Genomic DNA, 20,686 nt, shown 5'->3' with positions numbered 1-20,686 from the left:
ATGATTTACGTAAAAAATCACGCGGAACCCATACATTATCGAAGTCACGGGACTGACGCGAAAATACACATGTTTGTTCGAAGAAAAAACACGTAAAACTCGGTACCTCATCTCTATGACTCTACGTCATGCATTTGTTTGTAATCAGAGACACAGCGCATGTCCTGTTGATGCTAGTGATTCTTACTCACTTTGTCATCATCACCTTTGATCATAGGCTCCCCCTAAGTCGCTCTGGAGTACGATCTTCAGCTATTTCTAGCAGCTCTATCAGCAGTTTTGCGCACTATTCATTCATCGCCTTACTAAGATCTAGTATTTACTAGTAAGTATTCAATGTTCAATTGGATTTGAGTCAGTAATTTTGATGTTATTTAATTAAAATGAAATTTAATTAAGATACATAGTACTTGTAAAGGTTAAAAACTAACGTAAGTATATCATATCGTCCCAGTTAACGATGAATATATACTTTTACTATTTGTTCATTCACCTTGGCGCTCAAATATCTATATATAGATTGTCAATCATTAGAAAATCAAACTAAAATTCGCCACCTACCTATACTACGACATTATAATGTATATGACGCGTTTGCCCCTAACACGGTCGTCACGCGATTATTGATATGACCTTAGGGGCACCATCGCTCATTGATACCGTCATTACGCGTCAGTTACGCCAACCGGTTGAGGATCCAGCTTCCTCACCGAGGGTCAATGCCGGAGTGAGGTCAGCAAGACCAAGGTCAAATGGCAAAAAAACTGTAACGATGATTTAAGTCACCGACAATCGACATACATGCGACTTTTTTGCGATGGTTTTTGTTGGTTGAGACAATGATTTTAATGTTTAAATATTATAGTTGATTGGTTATGAAGAATTAAATAGAAATATCACGAAATAATTTAAGCAGTATAATAAGCCAAAAGTACCATTGGTTTTTTACCAATTAGTGAACGTTAGAGGCGAGCTCAAACTTTTTGTGTCTGCCTATTGAATCTCTAACAAAAACAACTTTCTCATTATGTTTAACTGTTTTATTTTTAATTTCACTCTGGGAACTGAATTAGCACCTATCATTATTCAGTTCATTCTTGATTGCAATTGAATGAATATTTTTTTCTCATTAATGAGGATGACAATGATATCCGCGGGAAATCGTACTGCCATTCTATGACCTCTACATAAATCATTTAAATCATAAGACGTTCAAAGATGAAGTTTTCTTTGTTAAATACTAGATGGCGTTGTTTCGAAAATAGATCGCGGTATCGTGTCTTAACTGTTTCTCATTTGGTCGGTGGTTCGATTAATTTACGTTTTAGTACTCATAAAAATTAATTCTTTAATATAATCTTTTCTTTTTCTTTCACAGGCATAGTGCTGTACTTTTCGCTGCCCCGTCATGAGTTCGGACGAGTGCAGACGGTTCTGTTCCCGACGTACTACGCCTTTAACGCGGGCATCTCCATGCTGGCTCTTCTCTCGTACTTCCGCATGCAGTGCCTGACGAAATTCGCGTATACTTCGTATGCACAGGTGAGTCTGGCTTTATCTTCAGTATTCAGGAATTATAAGGCCTTTCGACACTATCAGTAATCATGACATCAATTATTGTCATTCCTTCCTTTGGTGATGATATTCGAAATCTCTCTTTTGTCGCACTATCATCGTCTTTCTTTCATCTCAACCACCACACTGTCAGTATTAATGATATTAGTTCAATGTCATATTGATACTGTCTAGATGTCTTTACAAATAGAATTTGAACATTAAACCAAGCTATTATTTTCCTACACGCGTGATAGAGGTAGGTATACATACGTACGTAGTATGGCCTGAATAGGCCTCACACGTAGGGTTACCACAGTTATGGTGAGGCCTATGACTGTAACGAGATGTATTATAGAAAGGCATACTTTAATGTTTATCAACGTCTGGCGTGAAGTTAGTGAAATAGTTAGTATGAGCGTCGAGCGCTACTTTAGCTGTAACTTTCAAAACGCTACAATAAACCGTAGTATTGCACATACTACAGTTCACTGTAGCAATCATCATGCTACAGTGTGCTACGACGGATGATTTTTTTTCCTTTCGATATTAACAAAACTTAAGGTATTTAACTGCTGCCTTACTTTTGTTGAACATACATTCGTGCTGTGAAAGCCCAACCTACTTTAATGTTTAGACGTGATAATACAATTTTTAATTAATTAGTTTTGTAGAATTATTTGATACATACAAAGTAACTTGTCTCATGAAAGTGCATGATTTGGTAATTCGTTACTGATAATTGCGGTATTCTTAGTTAGCATTTATTTCTCTTCATTAATCACAGCATGATGGTATTGAGAAAGAATCAAAATGACTAGTTCTGCTAAAACTAACAAAAAACATCAACAAATTGAGTTATTAGCAAACCGTCAATAACCGAGTACAATACAAGATAAATCACAGTTCTTTATTTTAAAATGTCATGGCCGTAGTTAAAAGTTAAAACGAACCCGAATAAAATCTACTGTAATGGCAACAAAATATGGCGCCAACGGTTTTAAAACTTACTTTTTAATCCGATGTCATTGACCTTAATCGACAGGTCTTATCGGTGAATGCTTTTTAAATGTATTTACAGTTGGTGCACTGTTAAATGAATGGAATTATAATAATCAGTTACTCGTGTAAGTTTTAGTTTTTGAGGCTACGAACTTTCTTCAGTCATTTTTTCGTCAAAGACTCCGTGTTTTTTTACATTTAGCATATGCTGGATATATTGAATTGAAATATCACTGAAAGCAAATAAGATGTGTCCAATATTTATTTATATTTAAATTGACGGACTAAAAAAATTTTTTTAGGAATCTAGCCTATTGTGCATGTCAATACTCAGACAGAATTCGCCAAGGTTGCTGGACAAACAAAAGAAGCAAGGTTGCTTACCAAACCCATTAGAAACGCTTTAATCAAGACCTTATTTAATAATAATATAATAATAATATAATAATATTTCTTTATTGCACAAAACTTTTACAATGGTAGTAACACAATTTAAATATAAATATAAATAGTGCATTGCTGAAGGAGACACAGAGTAAATATACAGAGGTTTCCAAACTAGGCCAAGCCTGTATCTTGGAAAACCAATAAAATTAAGTGTGTAACTTGCAGAGAAAAGGAAAACCAGTACAACAATGCAATTTCTGGTGCAAAAGAAACATCATGAGTAGCCTAAAAACATCAATTTATCAGGTTTTCTGTACTTAAATAATCCAGCGAGAGTAACCACTTGCTTAGGGCTATCTTTGCTTCCGAAACAGAACAAGATTTAAATGTAATAACTTGATTAATGATCCGTCCATCATTTTGTTATAATTGCCAAATGATTACCTACAACGTACATGCGTAATATTTTCTTAAATGAACGAGTTAAGAGGTCATAGTTAATGCAATAAAGATTATCCCGTTTTAACACGCGCTTAAGAGTAAGTCGAAGGTCAAAGAACCATATTATAAACTGTTCAATTTATTGATTGTTGATATTAAAGTTAATTACTTTCTGACAGCAAGGAAACGGAACGACGGAAATAAAAGGGATAGATAATATCGTTAATGCAAAAGGCAAAAATATACGAACCATTCTTATGAACCTACATTATTATTATTTTAATTTATGGAATTGGTTACAAGTGACACGAATTATTTTTGAATAAACTGAATATAAACTAATTAATCTCGATGAAGAGTACTTTAGTAGAACCTTGATTTAACAGTCATTAGCGAGCAATTACAGAAAGTAGGCAGCCAAATACATTGTGTACAGTTTTAATGCCTACATATCAGATTGAAAGTAGCCAATTAAAGAATAAGATTTCGGTGTGGTCTCGACATTCACTACAGTTAATCATAGGTGCCATTTATCTACCTATTATAACTGAAACTGTTATATTGATTGGTCTCTACCCTGAATTGACTCTATCAAACTTTTTTCGTTGGTAAATTAGGTACCTACTTTATTGTCCAGCAAACGGAAATATGGATTCGGAAATAACGTGTCCATGGATTATCCAAGACTGTTGACATTAATACTTATCTATGCATCAATACATGGCTTTGAAAACGGATCCCATTTTTAACCGACTTCAGCAAAAGGAGGAGCCTAGGTTGTACTCATCAAGCTCTACCTATGTAGCAAAATAGTTAAGATTAAGATGCTCAGTAAAGTAACCTCCATACTAACAAAGTTGTCTTTGTCTCCAGTTCGCGCTGTTGCTAGCCGTATTCAGTATTGAAGCGTACGTGCGCCTGCGCCTCGTCAGCCCCATGCTGCGCGCCAAGCACATCAAAACACAGATGGAAGAAGTCGCTGGTGGTGGACAAGAGGTAAGCTTCTTCTTCTACTTTTCTTTCAAATCTACTTTCATAAAGAGGGACAGGTTAAAGACTTCATACACTTTTCTCTACCACCTGGAAGCGCGGAAGCACAGGACCGGTGGCTGTGTCAAAACCCTGACTTTGTCCAGCTGTCGGACGTCCATTGGTTGAATGATACCTTTTTTCACTGACCTGCTCTCTTAAAGACAAATTAACAGTAATGCAATGAACTTTTTTAATAACCGACGTTTTTTCAAAAGACTAACAATTGAGTAGGATCAAAAGTAGTGGGTAATAAAGCTTTTGAAGAGGCCTTTTCCAGCAGTGACTGAACGTCCTTTGGCTAAAAGATGATATGCAGGAAAATAAAGCATTTAATTAGGTACTTACTTATTGTTTTGAGATCTGGTACTTCAGATTATTCTGGTGATTCACTGAACTTTCACGTGACTGGATACAAGTATTTATGTAAACAAATAATATTTCGGTGCGAGTACTTCTATTTTTTTAAACCTGTTAAAAATATCAAGTGCTGTTGCTGTGGACGAGTGCCAATAATACGTGCTATTTGGCAACAACCACATTCTACTTTCGCAAAATGTTTCACATGATCCTCATTACACTGGGTGAGGACGTGTTCATACATCGGAAGTAGAGGAACGTGACAATCTCGTTGGTATAGCTTTTATAAACAAAGAAACGTATAAAATTTTGCGGATGACTGTAATACTCGTAATCAGTGTCTAACGGTCTCTTTAGACAAATGTCATTGCAAATAAAACTAACACAGTTCCTACCTAATACAAAATAAATTCTAAGCATACACCCACATACTGAGACAGAAACTAATATGAAAAAATTATAAAGTCCATATTTCAAAGTAAACTATTGCAGTTTGTCTCGATTAGCAACAGGTTTTCGTTTGATGAATCACTACATATACGCCAACCTGCATAAGTAGGTATTACATAACAGCAATTATACAAGCTTGACACCATTAATGAACTCGAAGTCCCCGCGTATCACATTTCACCTTGCAAGTGCATTCTTTGAAACACAATTGCACAAAGTGCAACCTTCGTGTCGCATATGAGTCATCCGCACGAGTTACTAACCAATATTACTATCAGCTGGAAATTTAAAGATACTTCCTACAAGATAGCGTGGTTTGTTCGTCCAAGAAGATAGCTTAAGTCGCGGAATATTTTTACTATCTGACGACAGATATAGTTAGATGAAATATTCTCTTTCCGTATTTTATTAGTTTCCGTACAGTTTCTATCTCTTTAGTAGGCACCTTACTAGGTAGGTAGGTACATCTCGCACCGTTTTATTTCAGATATTTTACGGTATGACTATAGATGTTATATTTCTACTACAAGTACCTATCCAATGCATCCATGACATCGGGTATATTAAATACTTGAAGTTCATCATATTTTGCCTCAAACGCGATTCGAATCTGCGACTAGCGCTGTCAATCCGTAAAGCGAGTTACAACTTACAAGTAGGGCATGCAATTCGGATATCCGGATATCCGTAATATTCGGATATTCGCCACATTTATTATTCGAATAGCATCTATATAATTATTCGGTCTTTTCGAACAATACGAATACGCCTTTCCTATTAAAAACTTGTAAAAATATCTGACCGCAAACTACTTAATAAAACTATTAAAACTGCAGGCAAGAAGTTAGCGGTAAGGTTAGATGAATGGACAAGTGCGCGCAATCGCAGATATCCATTCAAGTTCCAACCAATATTCGCGAAAAAGATTAAAGTGCCAGGCATATGATTTCCGATGGTGCTAGTGTTATGGTGTAGTTATCTCCTGTTGTAATGAGATTTTTTGTTTGTAGTAAATCAGCAGGAGTCCAGTGACTCAGGTGCTCTCAGTGGTCATGGTCTCTCAACTGTCCTGGAATCTACTAAGGAGACTTATGACACTAGCTCTGCAGTCTGCTGAATAGGAAGCCTTCAATGGTCATTGTTGGACTGATGAGTTTGGATGATTTGAAAGTTTATCCTTGTAGCGGAGTGTGTGGCTCTTTATTTCCTCTCTGACTGTGGGCAATGGCAAGTCCTGATAGATGAGCCTGTTGCTGATATACCACGGGATTTGGTAAATCAAACGCATGGCTTTTATCTGGAAGCGCTTGATTATGTCGAGATTGGAGTTGGCAGTTGTTCCCCACAGCTGTATCCCGTAGGTCTAGATAGGTTTAAGGATAGTTTTGTAGACCATCATTTTGCTACTGGTGTTCAGCTGTGACTGGACTCCGACAAGTCACATCATGTTTCTTAGTTTGGCATCTAGGTGTTTCCTCTTTGTCCATTATATGCTTTCTCCAGGTTAGCCTGCGGTCCAAGTGCAAGCAGAGATACCTAAAGTCCTCAGCGGCTCAGCCTGAGGTATTTGGATACCATTAAGTTTAACCGGTGGGCAGGAGTTTCTTCTGAGAGTGAAGGTTACATGAACATGCACAGATTTTTCTCCGTTCTCTTTAATACGCCATGAATGGTACCATTTCTCCATTTCCTTCAGGCTTTCCTGGAGATAGAGTGAGGTCGTGACTGGATCGTCGTGTGTTGCCATTGTTACATTGTCGTCAGCAAAGGTTCCTGTGAATGTATTTGCAGTTGTTGGCAGTAGCTCTTCGGTAAACAATAGGTATAGCACGGGCCCCAAGACACTACCCTGGGGTATACCGGACGTTATGTTGCATAGGGCAGAACAAGAGTCTCCAGATCTGACTTCAAAGCATCTGTCTTTCAAATACGACCTAAGTATTTCGTAGAACGGACATGGGAGGTTCTGTTTGATTGTACAAGAGCCCTTTATGCCAGACCTTGTCGAAGGCTTGACTTATGTCCAAGAACGCAGCTGAGCAGTATCGTTTCTTTTCTAGTGCTTCTGAGATGATGTTTATGGTTCTGTGGACCTGTTCAGTTGTGGAGTGTCTTTCCCGGAAACCAAATTGGTGTTCAGGTATCAGATCACCTATGTGGGGCTTCATTCGTTTGAACAGTATTTTTTCGAATACCTTCGATAGCAGCGTTTTTTTTTTCAAGTACACTCGCGAGCAAAACTATGGAATCACTTACATGAAGTTGTTTCCACGCGATCTTGTGTACTAACGAATTTGTTAGTAACAAAAAAAGTGGCACCATTTTAAAGATTAAACTTTTACCTTTAAATTGATACCAAATTAATTTAAATCACACCAGTATTTAAAAAGATATCGCGGCTGATGTGAAGAAGTAAGGAAAAAGACATGTATCAACTGTTTGATACGTCACGAGTTGCGGCCCATTTACCCCCTATAAAAGCACGTGTTTTCGGATTTTTGCTTTCACACGTTGATCCATACACATCTCAGCTTCTTTTGACACTTTACCTGGGATTCTACACCTTCAGAAGCAGCACAAATCCTTGCACCATTGCAAGCAGGGCTCAGCCAGCGGGCTGTCGCATGTCAGCTCCACATAAGCCAGTCCTGGGTTTCGAAAGTTTTAAGACGCTTTCGGGAGACTAGTGGCTTTATCCCGAGACCAAGTTCTGAACAGCGCCAGTGCACATCGCAGAAGGATGACCGTTTTTTCATGTCAACCTCTCTATGAAATCGTCATTTGAGTGGTATCGACGTCCAGCAAGAGCTCAGAAATGTTCGTAGGATAGCTGTTAGCGTGTGGACAGTTCGTCTAAGATATAAGCAATAGAATTTGACTCCAAAAAGGCCTGCCACAGGCTCGAAACTGACGGCAGGTCACCGATAAGCACGCTTTCAATTTGCTCGTAAACATCTCGATGGGAAGTCGAGCAAGCCACCCCCATAAGCCACTGTTTCAGCGAACCAGCACTGCACAAATCGCTCCCCAGGCTGCCTATAGACCCGAACTCTTCAACTGCTGCACTGCAAACACAGTCTGCATTCATCGGAGAACAAAACTCGCCTCCATTACTCGCCTACCCATCAAAATAAGTGCGAGTTAATTGAAAGCGTGCTTGTCGGTGACCTGCCGTCAGTTTCGAGCCTGTGGCAGGCCTTTTTGGAGTCAAATTCTATTGCTTATATCTTAGACGATCTGTCCACACGCTAACAGCTATCCTACGAACATTTCTGAGCTCTTGCTGGACGTCGATACCACTCAAATGATGATTTCATAGAGAGGTTGACATGAAAAAACGGTCATCCCTCTGCGATATGCACCGGCGCTGTTCAGAACTTGGTCTCTGGATAAAGCCACCAGTCTCCCGAAAGCGTCTTAAAACTTTCGAAACCCAGGACTGGCTTATGTGGAACTGACGTGCGACAGCCCGCTGGCTGAGCCCTTCTTGCAATAGTGCAACGATTTGTGCTGCTTCTGTAGGTGTAGAATCCCAGGCAAAGTGTCAAAAAAAGCGGAGATGTGTATGGATCAACGTGTGAAAGCAAAAATCCGAAAACTCGTGTTTTCATAGGGGGTAAGTAGGCCGCAACTCGCGACGTATCAAACAGTTGATACATGTCTTTTTCCTAACTTATTCACATCAGCCGGGATATCTTTTTAAATACCGGTGTGATTTAAATGAATTTGGTATCAATTAAAAGGTAAAAGTTTAATCTTTAAAATGGTGCCACTTTTTTTGTTACTGACAAATTCGTTAGTACACAAGATCGCGTGGAAACAACTTCATGTAAGTGATTCCATAGTTTTGCTCGCGAGTGTAGTTATTGAAGTTAGATGATTGTATTAAGCAAATTGGTCCTTATTAAAATGATTATCAAAAAAGTATTTCTTTTAATTTACATTATATTGAAAATAGCAGTATTCGAAAAAATCGTTTTATTCGAAGTATTCGAATACCATAAATTTTAGTATTCGAAATATTCGAATACCAATATCGAACGAATAATGCATGCCCTACTTACAAGGCAAGGCAGCCGTCGAAGCGTCTTTCCGTTCTATACATGGCCAGAACGCACCCATAGGAAACTGCTCGTGTATATTTCGGAGTGCCTGTTTGTAAATCTGTGACTCCAAACTATACACGAATTTTGCGTACTGATCGTGTATAGTTTGGAGGAGCTTAGTAAAAAAAGTCATCTCCAAACTATACTCGATTAGTTTCTACTACACCACTTACACTTGACTAGAGTGTGTTTAGTTGATATTGATTTAGTAAAATTCAGTAAAATATGGAACTATATTTAAAATTACATTTATTTGATATTATTACATAAAATATTATTATTTTACTGAATCTATAATAAATCTAGATTTTTAAAACTGTTGTAAGTGGTTTTTGAAATTAAATTGATTAGGTAGATTTCAAATTAAACAACAATTTAATTAATATGAGAGAGAGTGAGAGAAGAAAGTTCAACGCGCATTAAATACAATATTATGCGAGACTTTAAATGCTAGGTTTGTATTGTCGGCCGTTTGGTGTAGTGGTTCGAAGTGGTAGCGGGTTCGATTCCCGCACAGTACAAACATTTGTGTGCATGAACATATTTGTTTGTATTGGACTGGGTGTTTTCTATGTATAATAAGTATGTATTTACAAAAAAAAGTATTTAATTATGTTTATATCCGTTGTCTAGTACCCATAGTACAAGCTTTGCTTAGTTTGGGACTAGAAGCGCAGTGTAAAATGTCTAAGGATATTTATTTATTATTTATTTTATTTATTAACTTTTATCTCAAGAACAAAATCATTTTGACATATTTCCATACCTAAAATTGGTGAAATATCAGCCCCAAAACAAATATCTTTTCTATGGCAGAATAAGAAACACCAAAAAATCCTTTATCAAAACAATGACACGTGTCGTAAGATGATTCAATGTTTAAAGTAGACACGCAGATATGAATTAATCTATCTATATAAATAAAAATGAATTGATGTTCGTTAGTCTGATTAAAACTCGAGAACGGCTGGGCCGATTGAGCTGATTTTGGTTTTAAAATGTTTGTCGTAGTCCAGGGTAGGTCTAAACGGTGAGCAAATACGCGCGCGATATTGTTTTTCTGTAACAGACAAAATTCCACGCGAGCGAAGCCGCGGGCGGAAAGCTAGTATGTAATAGAAAGAGAGGTCAATAAGTCAAAATGACTAGCATGCAACTACTCGCGTATAAATTGTAATCACGCACTTATTACAATACATACATGATTAGTCCGTATGCGTACTGGCGATGTATATTTTGGAGGAAGATAATTGACCTAAGTCACTACAAAGTATACGCGAGCAGTACGCAGCGTATGCGTACTGGTCGTGTATAGTTTGGAGGAGCTTAGTAAAAAAAGTCATATCCAAACTATACTCGATTAGTTTCACACCCTTGCGTTCTGGCTATGTATAGAATGGAAAGACGCGCCGTCGAATGTTCGATTACTTTTTCTCTGGCAGAGATACACGTTGAGTCACAATAAGGCACATTCGTATGTAGAGATAACGACAGACTTTTCTCTCTTAAACATCATCATTTATTTCAGCCACAAGACTTCCACTGCTAAACATCCTCCCCCAATGATTTCCAGTTGGTAGCGGCCTGCATCCAGCGCCTTCCTGCTACCTCTATAAATTTCTCTCTTATTACATTCCAGTGCTAATAATCTTTTATTAATTAAAGCGTTTCTTGTTCCAGGTCGGTCGCCTAATCTTAGGCGAGCTCGCACACTGTCCCCGCTACCTGCGCGTTCTCAGGACCTTCAGAATGTACCACTCCTCCATCGCCATGGGCACCATGATCGCTCTCGGATGCTCCGTCTACTCCACCATGATCATCGTGGACTCCATGTGCCATTAGGCACTGGCTCTACGCCGTATTCAAGTGCCATTGAATACCTTGTTGATACAAGATTCAAGAGTAAATCACATTGTGGGCAGCAGTCCTACAGAGATGTAAATGCAGCTTTTTGAATAACTTCATTGATGCAAATTCCCGAAGATGAAAATAAGGGTTTTGGACGGCCTTCCCTTGGTATGCAGTTAAGCGTGCGTTTCATTGTTACGACTTTAAATTTTAAACTGCATAAAAATTTACATTAAACCACCAACGTCTGTCAGACTTGTTCACATGCAATAACTTGTAGAATAATTAGTGATTATTCTAATTAACAGTATTTGTATGTATCAATTTAAGGGAGAGTCCGGTAATTTGGACCAGTTTTTTTCAACCCCATTTTACACATAGTTTTCTTTTGTTTTTGCTAATGTCCATGGTATATAAAAAAAGAGAAATTATTCAACTTACTATTTCATAGGTATTATTCAACACAATTGTTGTATATTTAGCACAAATCAACAATATACGAGCTCAGAGCATCGGTCCAATTTAGCCAACCGGTTCGATAATTTGTACCACAGAGTTACTAAATTGGATTTCAATAAATTTCAAGCCTATAAAAAAACTATGGCAAAATATTATACGATACATTCTTAACAAATTAGGTAACGAAAAGGAACAGTAGTTAATAACATAGACAATCGATATTGTTTTACACGTTATCACGATTTTGAGTAAAATTTTTGCAATTCCAATTATCGTAACGCACACTTGTACCTAATCTACTTTGCCATTCTTTTGCTTTCATTTATTGTTAGTCAAACATAACTACGCTATTATAACTTCAAAATATGATTTACTAAAAAAAAAATTCAAAATCCTTTGGTAAAGTTCCATACAACTTGATGTGGTACAATTTAGCCGACTAGGTGATAGTGCTTTTAAAAAATCGGTAAAAAATATAGCTTATAAATACCGAAAAATGTTTCAAATAATTGTAATCCACACTAATTTACGCTTCTAAAAAATATATTAGAAACACCCTGTGATTAAATTTAACAAAATTACAAACTAAACATGCATTGTCAAAAGTTACTTGAAAACAATGAAAAAAATACTTTTCAAAATAAAACACACGTGTTCGTTGTCACGGCAAAAACCACATGGCCGATATTAATTGAATTTAGTTGTGTATCGCTGAGTGTTGCAATTACAGACATTCAATAAATACTTTACGAAATATGAGGGTGGTACAATTTACCCGGCGGTACAATATACCGAACTCTCCCCTATATCTGTGTGAGAATTATATGATTTCGGAAGATTTTTCAGGCTGTGAGGTCTGTTTGCCTGGGAGCATTCCGCAAGTAAAAGTTATATTACCCCCGAGAATGTTTTCAGGCAATAATAAATTGTATTTATTTAGTATAATAAATAGTTTAAGTATAAAAGAAGTGATAATTTGTGAACATTGGTTATACGCATTGCGCTGGACGCACACTTTATTAGACAAGAAATTATAGAAAAATATATCAATTTTTTATTTAAGAATTAGTTGATAGGAAACTTGGTCGTAAAGACTAATGTCTAAAGAATATATAGGATAGGCTACATTGATGTATAATAATCTGTAGCTTTATTGGCCTTCAAATTGTATTATTGTCAAGTCAGTGGTGGTTACTGGCGTCGACTTCAACGCAAGAGACACGTGTGTCTTCTCTGATCATTCCTAGCCTTGATCAGCAACTAGGGCTTCGTTAAATTCCAAGCTACCTTACCCCAGTACTACCTCTGAATCATCTTGACGTTTTGGCCAATTAGATAGATTAAAATTGTAATAACCACATTAGATATGTGTTTATAATGCAATAGGTTTAGACATTTTTAAACTATTCGAATACGCATTCCCGCTAAGGTCACTAAGCATAAAAATAAATCAATTGCATTATAAATACCTAAATTATTTACTTATGTAACTTTGGCATTTACGGATCTTGCCAGTCCAACTAGTTAGTAAGTAGTATTTAATTAATAAGAGTCGCTTGTAATACGCAATTAATTCTAACGAGCGACCGCAGCCAGCCCATCTTTAAGCTGCTTGATTGCGAAGAAACTCATGTTGTCTGCTCTCTAATTTCCTGCAATACTGCCATATGATAGATATAGTGTAGTATTAAGTAGTTGTAGATAGATTCTTGTGAGCGCTTTTTTCAGCAATTATCGTAAAACTCCTTAATCGCAGGAAGTTACGAGGCTAGCAACGTACGCACGCGTGCATTGCACGTGCGGCCAACGCGTCTCTACTCTGAATGTGAATGATTATCTTCAGAGAAATTATAATTTTGCGTTGTTAATTTCTTTGTCGATTTTAGTTAATGCGTAGCAAATAATGTTAATGTCTCGACCTGCCGCCAGGCGACGACTAATCGCACGCATTTTGTCGCGCATCGAAGTTATAACGGAATCGAGGCTTAAGCCTTGTCAAGCAGCTTACCCTTCATTGAAAACGGGCGCTATTGGCAAATATTATTGAATAATTAGTATTAAGAAATAATTTTAATGATTACAGCAAATATTTATGTGATTAATAAATTAGTTCTAGTTAAATATTAGTATTTTTTGTATTATCCACAATGATCTGAATGATATTTTGAGCAAGAATTTATTTATTCGTGAATGGAACGGAAGGTTACTGTTAGAAAAATACATAACTACCAACCACATTACTACTGCGTTATTCATTTTACCCTCTGAGTTTACTTATTAAGTACTAGCTTTTGCCCGCGGCTTCACCCGCGTGAAATTCAGTTCGTCACATATCGTCATTAATTAGTTATTCTGGGTTATAAATAATAATACTATAAAATTTCATCAAAATCCGTTCAGTAGTTTTTGCGTGAAAGAGTAACAAACATCCACACAAACTCTCGCATTTATAATATTAGTAGGATATTCATATTCATCTACGGTTATACGAGTACTTATATACATATAAATGGCAAATAAATACCTAGTCTTATGTGCTGTTCCTATCTATGCACAGTTTCCTTTACACTACACATTTATTTCTCAGCAAGTTAGATTGATAGGTAGGTGTGTGCTTTTGTTCTCAAAAGCCTGCGTGTTTGGAAATGTAAAGTTTGAGAAACGTAAAATTGAATTCGAAAGCATACACCTAAAAAAATCGTATTTTACGCTCCCTAAGTAGTTGGTTTAGTTTCGCTAAGACGTTGGCGTCAACCTGTGAGCGCTGTAGTGGTAGGAGACCACTACAAGAACCAGCAGACCCACTGTGCCCACTGTAGGTAGAGCAGCTCTTGCTCCTGTGGGTCTAGACAAAGTGCAAATTATAATCGCAAACCAGTCGAAAAGTGGTCGAAAAGCCCCTTTTTTGTATGGAGTTTTGACGGATTCGATTTTCGATTCGATTAAAAAGTGCATTTTGTCTAGGGGGGCAGGACTAGCTAGTGGCTAGTGGCGCCAACTAGTGAACGCATATTACACTAGTCCTCGTCATTTCATTTTGAATAATAAATAACGTTAAACGTTACATCAAAATAATAAAAACTATTGATTAGCTTCGAACGAAACGTTACAAATGTTATAGTTGTCACTGTCAATGTCAGTGTCAGTTAACTGTCATTCAAATCATGGCCTTACGTGGTTTTTTGGTATTAGTGTTTAGAAATATTATTGCAATAAATAATGCAATCTAAATCGTTTACAGTGATTACTTCCGAGATTTTATCGCGAAACAGATGTATCATAAATTGCTGTGACCATGTTGATCATAGGTAGGACTAGTGAATCTGAAACGATGAAGTGTGAAATAAAAACGAAATTGCACACGAAAATGATCTTGGACAAATGTAAAACCGTGTTAATTTTATCGAGTGTTGTGTGTACTTTGTCTGTTGTGATATCGTTGCACAAATTGTTGAGTTATGATGTCAAATTCACAAAACCTTTCGCGCCCATACCAGCTGGTCTGTATGGCAATCATTTGGAACCATTTGAAGATCAAAACCAGCTTCCTGCCAGCCCTAAGAGGCAAGACACGGCTCGCGATGCCGAGGCGGTTGTTTCGTTAAATGCTGCTCTAGAAATGAAGAAGAATGGCAAAGCAGATAAAGCTTTAAAACTATTCCAACATGCCTTTGCCCTATCTCCGAAACATGCTGACATATTGAACCACTATGGAGAGTTTTTGGAAGACACCAAGAAAGATGTTGTCAAAGCTGACCAACTTTATACCCTAGCACTAACAAATTTCCCAGACCACACAGGTGCATTGATGAATCGACAGCGTACAGCTAGTATAGTTGAGAATTTAGATAGAGAAATGTTGAAAAAGATTGATGAAAAACGAGACGCACTTTCATCAATACCAGAGAACAATGCTGCTCTAAGAAGAGCAAAGAAAGAGGCTTATTTCCAACACATATACCATACAGTTGGTATAGAAGGGAATACCATGTCTTTATCACAGACAAGAAGTATATTGGAGACTAGGATAGCAGTTGCAGGGAAGAGCATCGATGAGCATAATGAAATTTTAGGCTTAGACGCAGCAATGAAGTACATCAATCAAACATTGCTGTATCGTTTGAGAGACATCACTATGGGAGACATTTTAGAAATCCACAAAAGGGTGTTGGGTCATGTAGACCCAATCGAAGGTGGTCATTTTAGGAGAACTCAGGTGTATGTAGGTGGTCACATACCACCAGGGCCCTCGGAAATACAGAGGCTAATGACACAGTTTTTAGAATGGCTGAACTCTGAAGATGCAATGGAACTGCATCCCGTAAGGTAGGTGTTAATGACTTATGGTTCTTTCTTTTAGTTTAGTGAAAACTAACCAAACTATTTTAGTCAATCAATAATAAGAAAAAACTACTTCTCCACTGAGTGATAGAATATGTATAGTCTGGTCTCTGAGCACGTAGAATTTTGTCCAAATGAATTTTGTTGCGACTGTGCGACGGGCACCCGCAGTGAGTGTGCGAGCGCAACAGCAACATAATTACGCGCGAGCGATAAGGATGGGTAGCTTGGGGTCATTGGACAAAATTCTACTTGCTCAGAGACCGGCTTTAGTTCATGTCTATAAGTTGTTCCTACTCCGACTGCTGTCTTGAAAATACATACAAAATTAATATCTCTATCAATTAATTAATAAGTTCAATCTTTCAACTAGCCATCAAAAGCTGTATAATTCAAATGCAATTTAGTTTCAATTTGTCATGTGCCCAACATGAGGGTAGTGGGTACTTTTAGAAAAACCTCTTAATTTTTCAACTGTCAAACAAGTTTAAATGAAGAATAAAACTGTTGAAACAACAACAAGGGCGAAAAAGTTCGATACTGTAGGTAGGTAGACGATATTTTTACGAAAGCGATTTTTCCGTTTTCATGATTTTGTAGAAAGAGTATTGAACAAATATACTGTAGGTTTATGATTGCTATCGGACTCACCTGGTCTTCCGGAGATGCCGCTCAGTCTCACGTACAGTTCTAGCAGTAATAACCACGCCAAACAACTCCCGCTTCTCACACAGTCAATGTTCAATTAAAATTTATTGCTTTTTACACGCTTTTTTGTTTAAAAACTTTCACGATAACCGTGCTTTCGCGAACGACACAACCACGCAACTATTGAGGGTAGACAGTGACTATGTGTGCTGTGGGGTAGTAGAAAAGTTTCGCATATTTTTTATTCTAGTTTGGAATCACGGCCATTGGCCGCGAGTTCTGTTCTAACCATCTGACAGTGAGTGTTGCCACTTTCGACAAATATTGCTATCCAAGAATAAGAATAAAGTAAAGCTGCTGTTGCTATCCAAGAATAATAATAAACTGCAACGACTCTGAACGAATTTATTTACGACAATAGTGAATTTTTCCACACAAATGCAAAACCCAAGATTTAAGTTGTGTCGATTGATAAAACAGCTCTAAGTATAACTACACTTACACTAAGCGACTTCGTACGCGTGGATCCCGTTTTACTCCCTTAGGGGGGGAGTTTCGTAAAATCCCGTCTTAGTGAGCACCTACGTTCTAAAAGGAATGCAAAATTTAAGACTCCTAGCACTTGTAGTTTCTGAGATTTCGTGATGAGTGAGTGAGTTAGTCAGTCAGTGACCTTTCGCTTTTATATAGATTTTAATCCATTTCCCTTTACAGATACGCAGCGCTAGCGCACTACAAGTTAGTCCATATCCACCCGTTCGTGGACGGCAACGGGCGCACGTCGCGGCTTCTCATGAACTTGCTACTCATGCAGGCCGGATTCCCGCCCGTCATCATCGCCAAACAGCACCGCCATCTGTACTACCAGCATCTGCAGACCGCTAACGAGGGAGATGTCAGGCCGTTTGTGAGGTAAGCTCATAGAGATACAGAGAGATACCAACCATTGTGCCGAGTTCGAAACTCAGTGTCGCATTAGAAATTGACACAAAGTAGGTAATCAAAATATTATGTACTCATTATCCACTGCGGTATCAGTACTCAACGTTAGAATAATCTTTAGTACTACGCAAGCAATAAATATCCTTGTAAACTGTTTACAATATGACGTCTGCAGCAATGTGTTCTGTTTTTGGGCATATTCCTGCGACACCGGCCCCGCCCCCTTGTCACATCTCCCTTAATAGGCAGTTCGTTCGTTTCAGACAAATGACGTCTGCTGGACAAAGGCCTCCCCAAGGATTTTCATAACGACCGGTCTTGCGCTGCCCGCATCCAGGTTCTTCCCGCGACCTTCACCAGATCGTCGGTCCACCTAGTGGCTCATATTACCCCCATTTAACCCTTTAACAGCCGTTCACGTACTCAGTCCGTGATTTTAGTATGATTGATAATAATTATGAATATTCCGGCGGTTAGTGTTAATATATCCCTTATCTATGTTGTTGGTAGTTACCATGTGCTGCTAAGACTAATTGCAAATTGATTTTGATTTGATATGCAGATACATAAAGTCAAGAAATATGCTTTCATTTACTTATGCTGACTTTTTGCACTTTGCAATATTTATTTATTACTTGGTAAATACATACAAAAATTATGTCGTTGTGAAACGACATCATGAATGACGCACGAGCTTATTTGCTAAAGTGTAAATACAGTAATACAAAAGTAAGGTGTCACAGAACATTGACGTTACCTACAAAAAACGTACCTAACATATTTTCGAAGAAGCCATGTGTGGCCTTTAAAATATGTAATTATTAAAGTATCAATTCACTTGAATACACATACAACTACTGAGAAAACATCCTTGAGTAAAAAAAATTGTGAAATAAAGCCATTCTGCCAACTGAATTAGGTAACTAGCAATACAACTTGCAGAAGTTCACTTCCGCCAGCTGTCACCATTACGTAAATCTTCCAGAAGTTGGCTTTCCAGAGCTACCTATTTACATCTACTATATAAAAATAAGTCGGGTTTTCCTCCCTGACGCTATAACTCCAGAACGCACGAACCAATTTCCACGGTTTTGCATTCGTTGGAAAGGTCTCGGGCTCCGTGAGGTTTATAGCAAAGAAAATTCGGGAAAAGGGGGTAAAACAGGATCCACGCGTACGAAGTCGCGGGCGGCCGCTAGTTAGTTTCTACAAGTTTTACTGCTAGTCTAAACCTAACCTTGGTTTATTCTTTCCAGGTTCATAGCTCAATGTACAGAGCGCACTCTGAACCTATACCTGTGGGCAACGAGCGAGTTCTCTCACATGGTGCCAGCCATTGGGGAGCCTCACATCCTCACTGGAGAGGACTTTGAGGAGGATGTACTATGACCAGCTGACTGAGTTCCTAGTTTAAAGGTTTAAGCAACGCTCACTTTTCAGTAGTGAGGTTTTAGTATTATATTGAACTTCCTATGGTTGCTTTTCAATGTTTACTTGAGTGTAAAGAGCTCGGTTCATTAATTATTATTTACCTATTCATTAATTTTAGGTAGTCAAAAACATAATAACGCCCGTATTCACAAACATTGCTATGAGGTCTCACAGTGCGTGTGGACGCATTGGGTGACACACGCACGAACCAATCACAGAGCTATTAAACGCTGTGCGTTTGATTTAGATTTGCTGCTTCACTTAAGCAAGCTACGTTTGTGAATACGGGCTTAGACTTTCCTAATTAAATGACAACAAAATACCGAACTCTGCTTTTGAGATTACTTCTAGAATAATTAATGACATTGTAGTAGTACTTCGTACATAAATACCACCGTCCGTTATTACATCTTCTTTAAACAAAAACGACTATTGAATTTTACAAAAATCATTCCTACAATGAAACGTCAATTACTTTTCCTAGATTAAAAAGAGACACCTCATTTTAAACTGTCTTTGAAGTTACTCTTCATCCATACAAACTTTAAAAAACTACTGTCTTTACATGAGAACTGTAACATTTTACACTTTCATCCACATTTTAACTGTTCTCTATCTCACCTCATGATGATGCTGCTTAGTGAGGAACATACCCCCAAAAGCAGTTGAAAGTAAAGACATTGCGTTGGGACGCGAATCATGCTCCTTGCCTAATTTTATATTGAAGTTATGTTTTATTGTCACATTGTCGTGTGATTTCATTAGTCTCTCTTAGATCTATTTGTAAATACTTCCAGTGGTTTAAATTATACAATAGGTTTGCAGGCAGGCCTATGTTATGTGTGTACTTATAAATTATTGAAAGAACTTAGCTTGTATTTGGTGTAACATAAATTCATAAAAAGCATCACAATATGACACTATTTGTTTGTTAGCTAACTAAATAATTGTTTTATTATATGGGCTATAAGTTATTTAATTCCTACATGGGATAATTTATTAAAAAATCAAATTAATTTATTCAAAAAGTGTATTTTTTATATAAAATTTGCTTGCCCTACTAAGGTATTAACTATGTAATAATTTAGATGCATTTACCGCAAAATTTTGTATCATACGAACTTGGTATTTTCATTCAATGTGTCCTTTTAAATTAAGTACCAAAGACACTGCGTTTCATTAATATGTTAGTTAGTTAATTGATTTGTAAAGTTATTGAGTAACTACCTAACTTTATTTATTTTGTGACGTCATGAGAAGTTTACTGTGATATTGAAATTATTTTTAGTACTTATTCTCGGTCATATGATTCTATGTAAATGACGTAATATCATTCACATGTGAAATAAGTCGCATATTGATAACAGCCGATAAATATATATTATGCTATCATTTTTATTTTCGTTCAAAGTCGACAAACATTCGCCTACTTTTAGACGATTGGCACAAATAAAAATGCACAATGTTGTAGTCTTCGTTATGGTGGTATGTTTGTGATTCAAAAGCCCACCTTGTCGATCATATGTATGTATTGTAGTCTTGTCTTCCATTTTTGTTGTCCTATTTTATTTTTGCCTATAAGCTCCTCCAAGGTACCAATGTACAAACTTTGTATATAATAAATTTATTTACCATCCTTGTATACACGTTTTTTTTAATTTTCCCTCTAACTCTTTATAGATAATGTT

At 37.3% G+C, this 20,686-nt stretch overlaps 2 protein-coding genes across 2 annotated transcripts in view; both read left to right on the top strand.

The window, feature by feature from the left end:
• The window catches only part of LOC135074617 (transmembrane protein 205), a 37,763-nt gene extending 26,370 nt beyond the window's left edge, over positions 1-11,393 (top strand). The window contains exons 3-5 of the mRNA XM_063968977.1: positions 1,379-1,542; positions 4,258-4,380; positions 11,010-11,393. Coding sequence (XP_063825047.1) covers positions 1,379-1,542; positions 4,258-4,380; positions 11,010-11,171 — 449 coding nt within the window. The 3' untranslated portion in view covers positions 11,172-11,393. The remainder of the gene's footprint in view (positions 1-1,378; positions 1,543-4,257; positions 4,381-11,009) is intronic.
• Positions 11,394-14,792: 3,399 nt separating this feature from the next.
• Positions 14,793-20,640, top strand: LOC135074517 (protein adenylyltransferase Fic). Its single transcript, XM_063968835.1, has 3 exons — positions 14,793-15,962; positions 17,340-17,537; positions 18,824-20,640. Exons 1-3 carry the CDS (start codon positions 14,932-14,934, stop codon positions 18,954-18,956), a joined length of 1,362 nt encoding a protein of 453 aa, XP_063824905.1. The 5' UTR covers positions 14,793-14,931; the 3' UTR covers positions 18,957-20,640.
• The last annotated feature ends 46 nt before the right edge of the window (positions 20,641-20,686 follow it).

Source organism: Ostrinia nubilalis, chromosome 1, assembly GCF_963855985.1.
Source record: "Ostrinia nubilalis chromosome 1, ilOstNubi1.1, whole genome shotgun sequence".
Classification (NCBI taxonomy): domain Eukaryota; kingdom Metazoa; phylum Arthropoda; class Insecta; order Lepidoptera; family Crambidae; genus Ostrinia; species Ostrinia nubilalis.
Note: the sequence above shows the minus strand (reverse complement) of the source record. Positions and strands in the feature narration are given on the sequence as shown.

Bases quoted from the DNA above. Each gene is read 5' to 3' on its own strand.
- LOC135074517 (XM_063968835.1), top strand. From the start codon at position 14,932: ATGTTGATCATAGGTAGGACTAGTGAATCTGAAACGATGAAGTGTGAA. The intron at 15,963-17,339 runs GTAGGTGTTAAT...TTCCCTTTACAG, and splicing joins ATGGAACTGCATCCCGTAAG to ATACGCAGCGCTAGCGCACT. The intron at 17,538-18,823 runs GTAAGCTCATAG...TATTCTTTCCAG, and splicing joins GATGTCAGGCCGTTTGTGAG to GTTCATAGCTCAATGTACAG.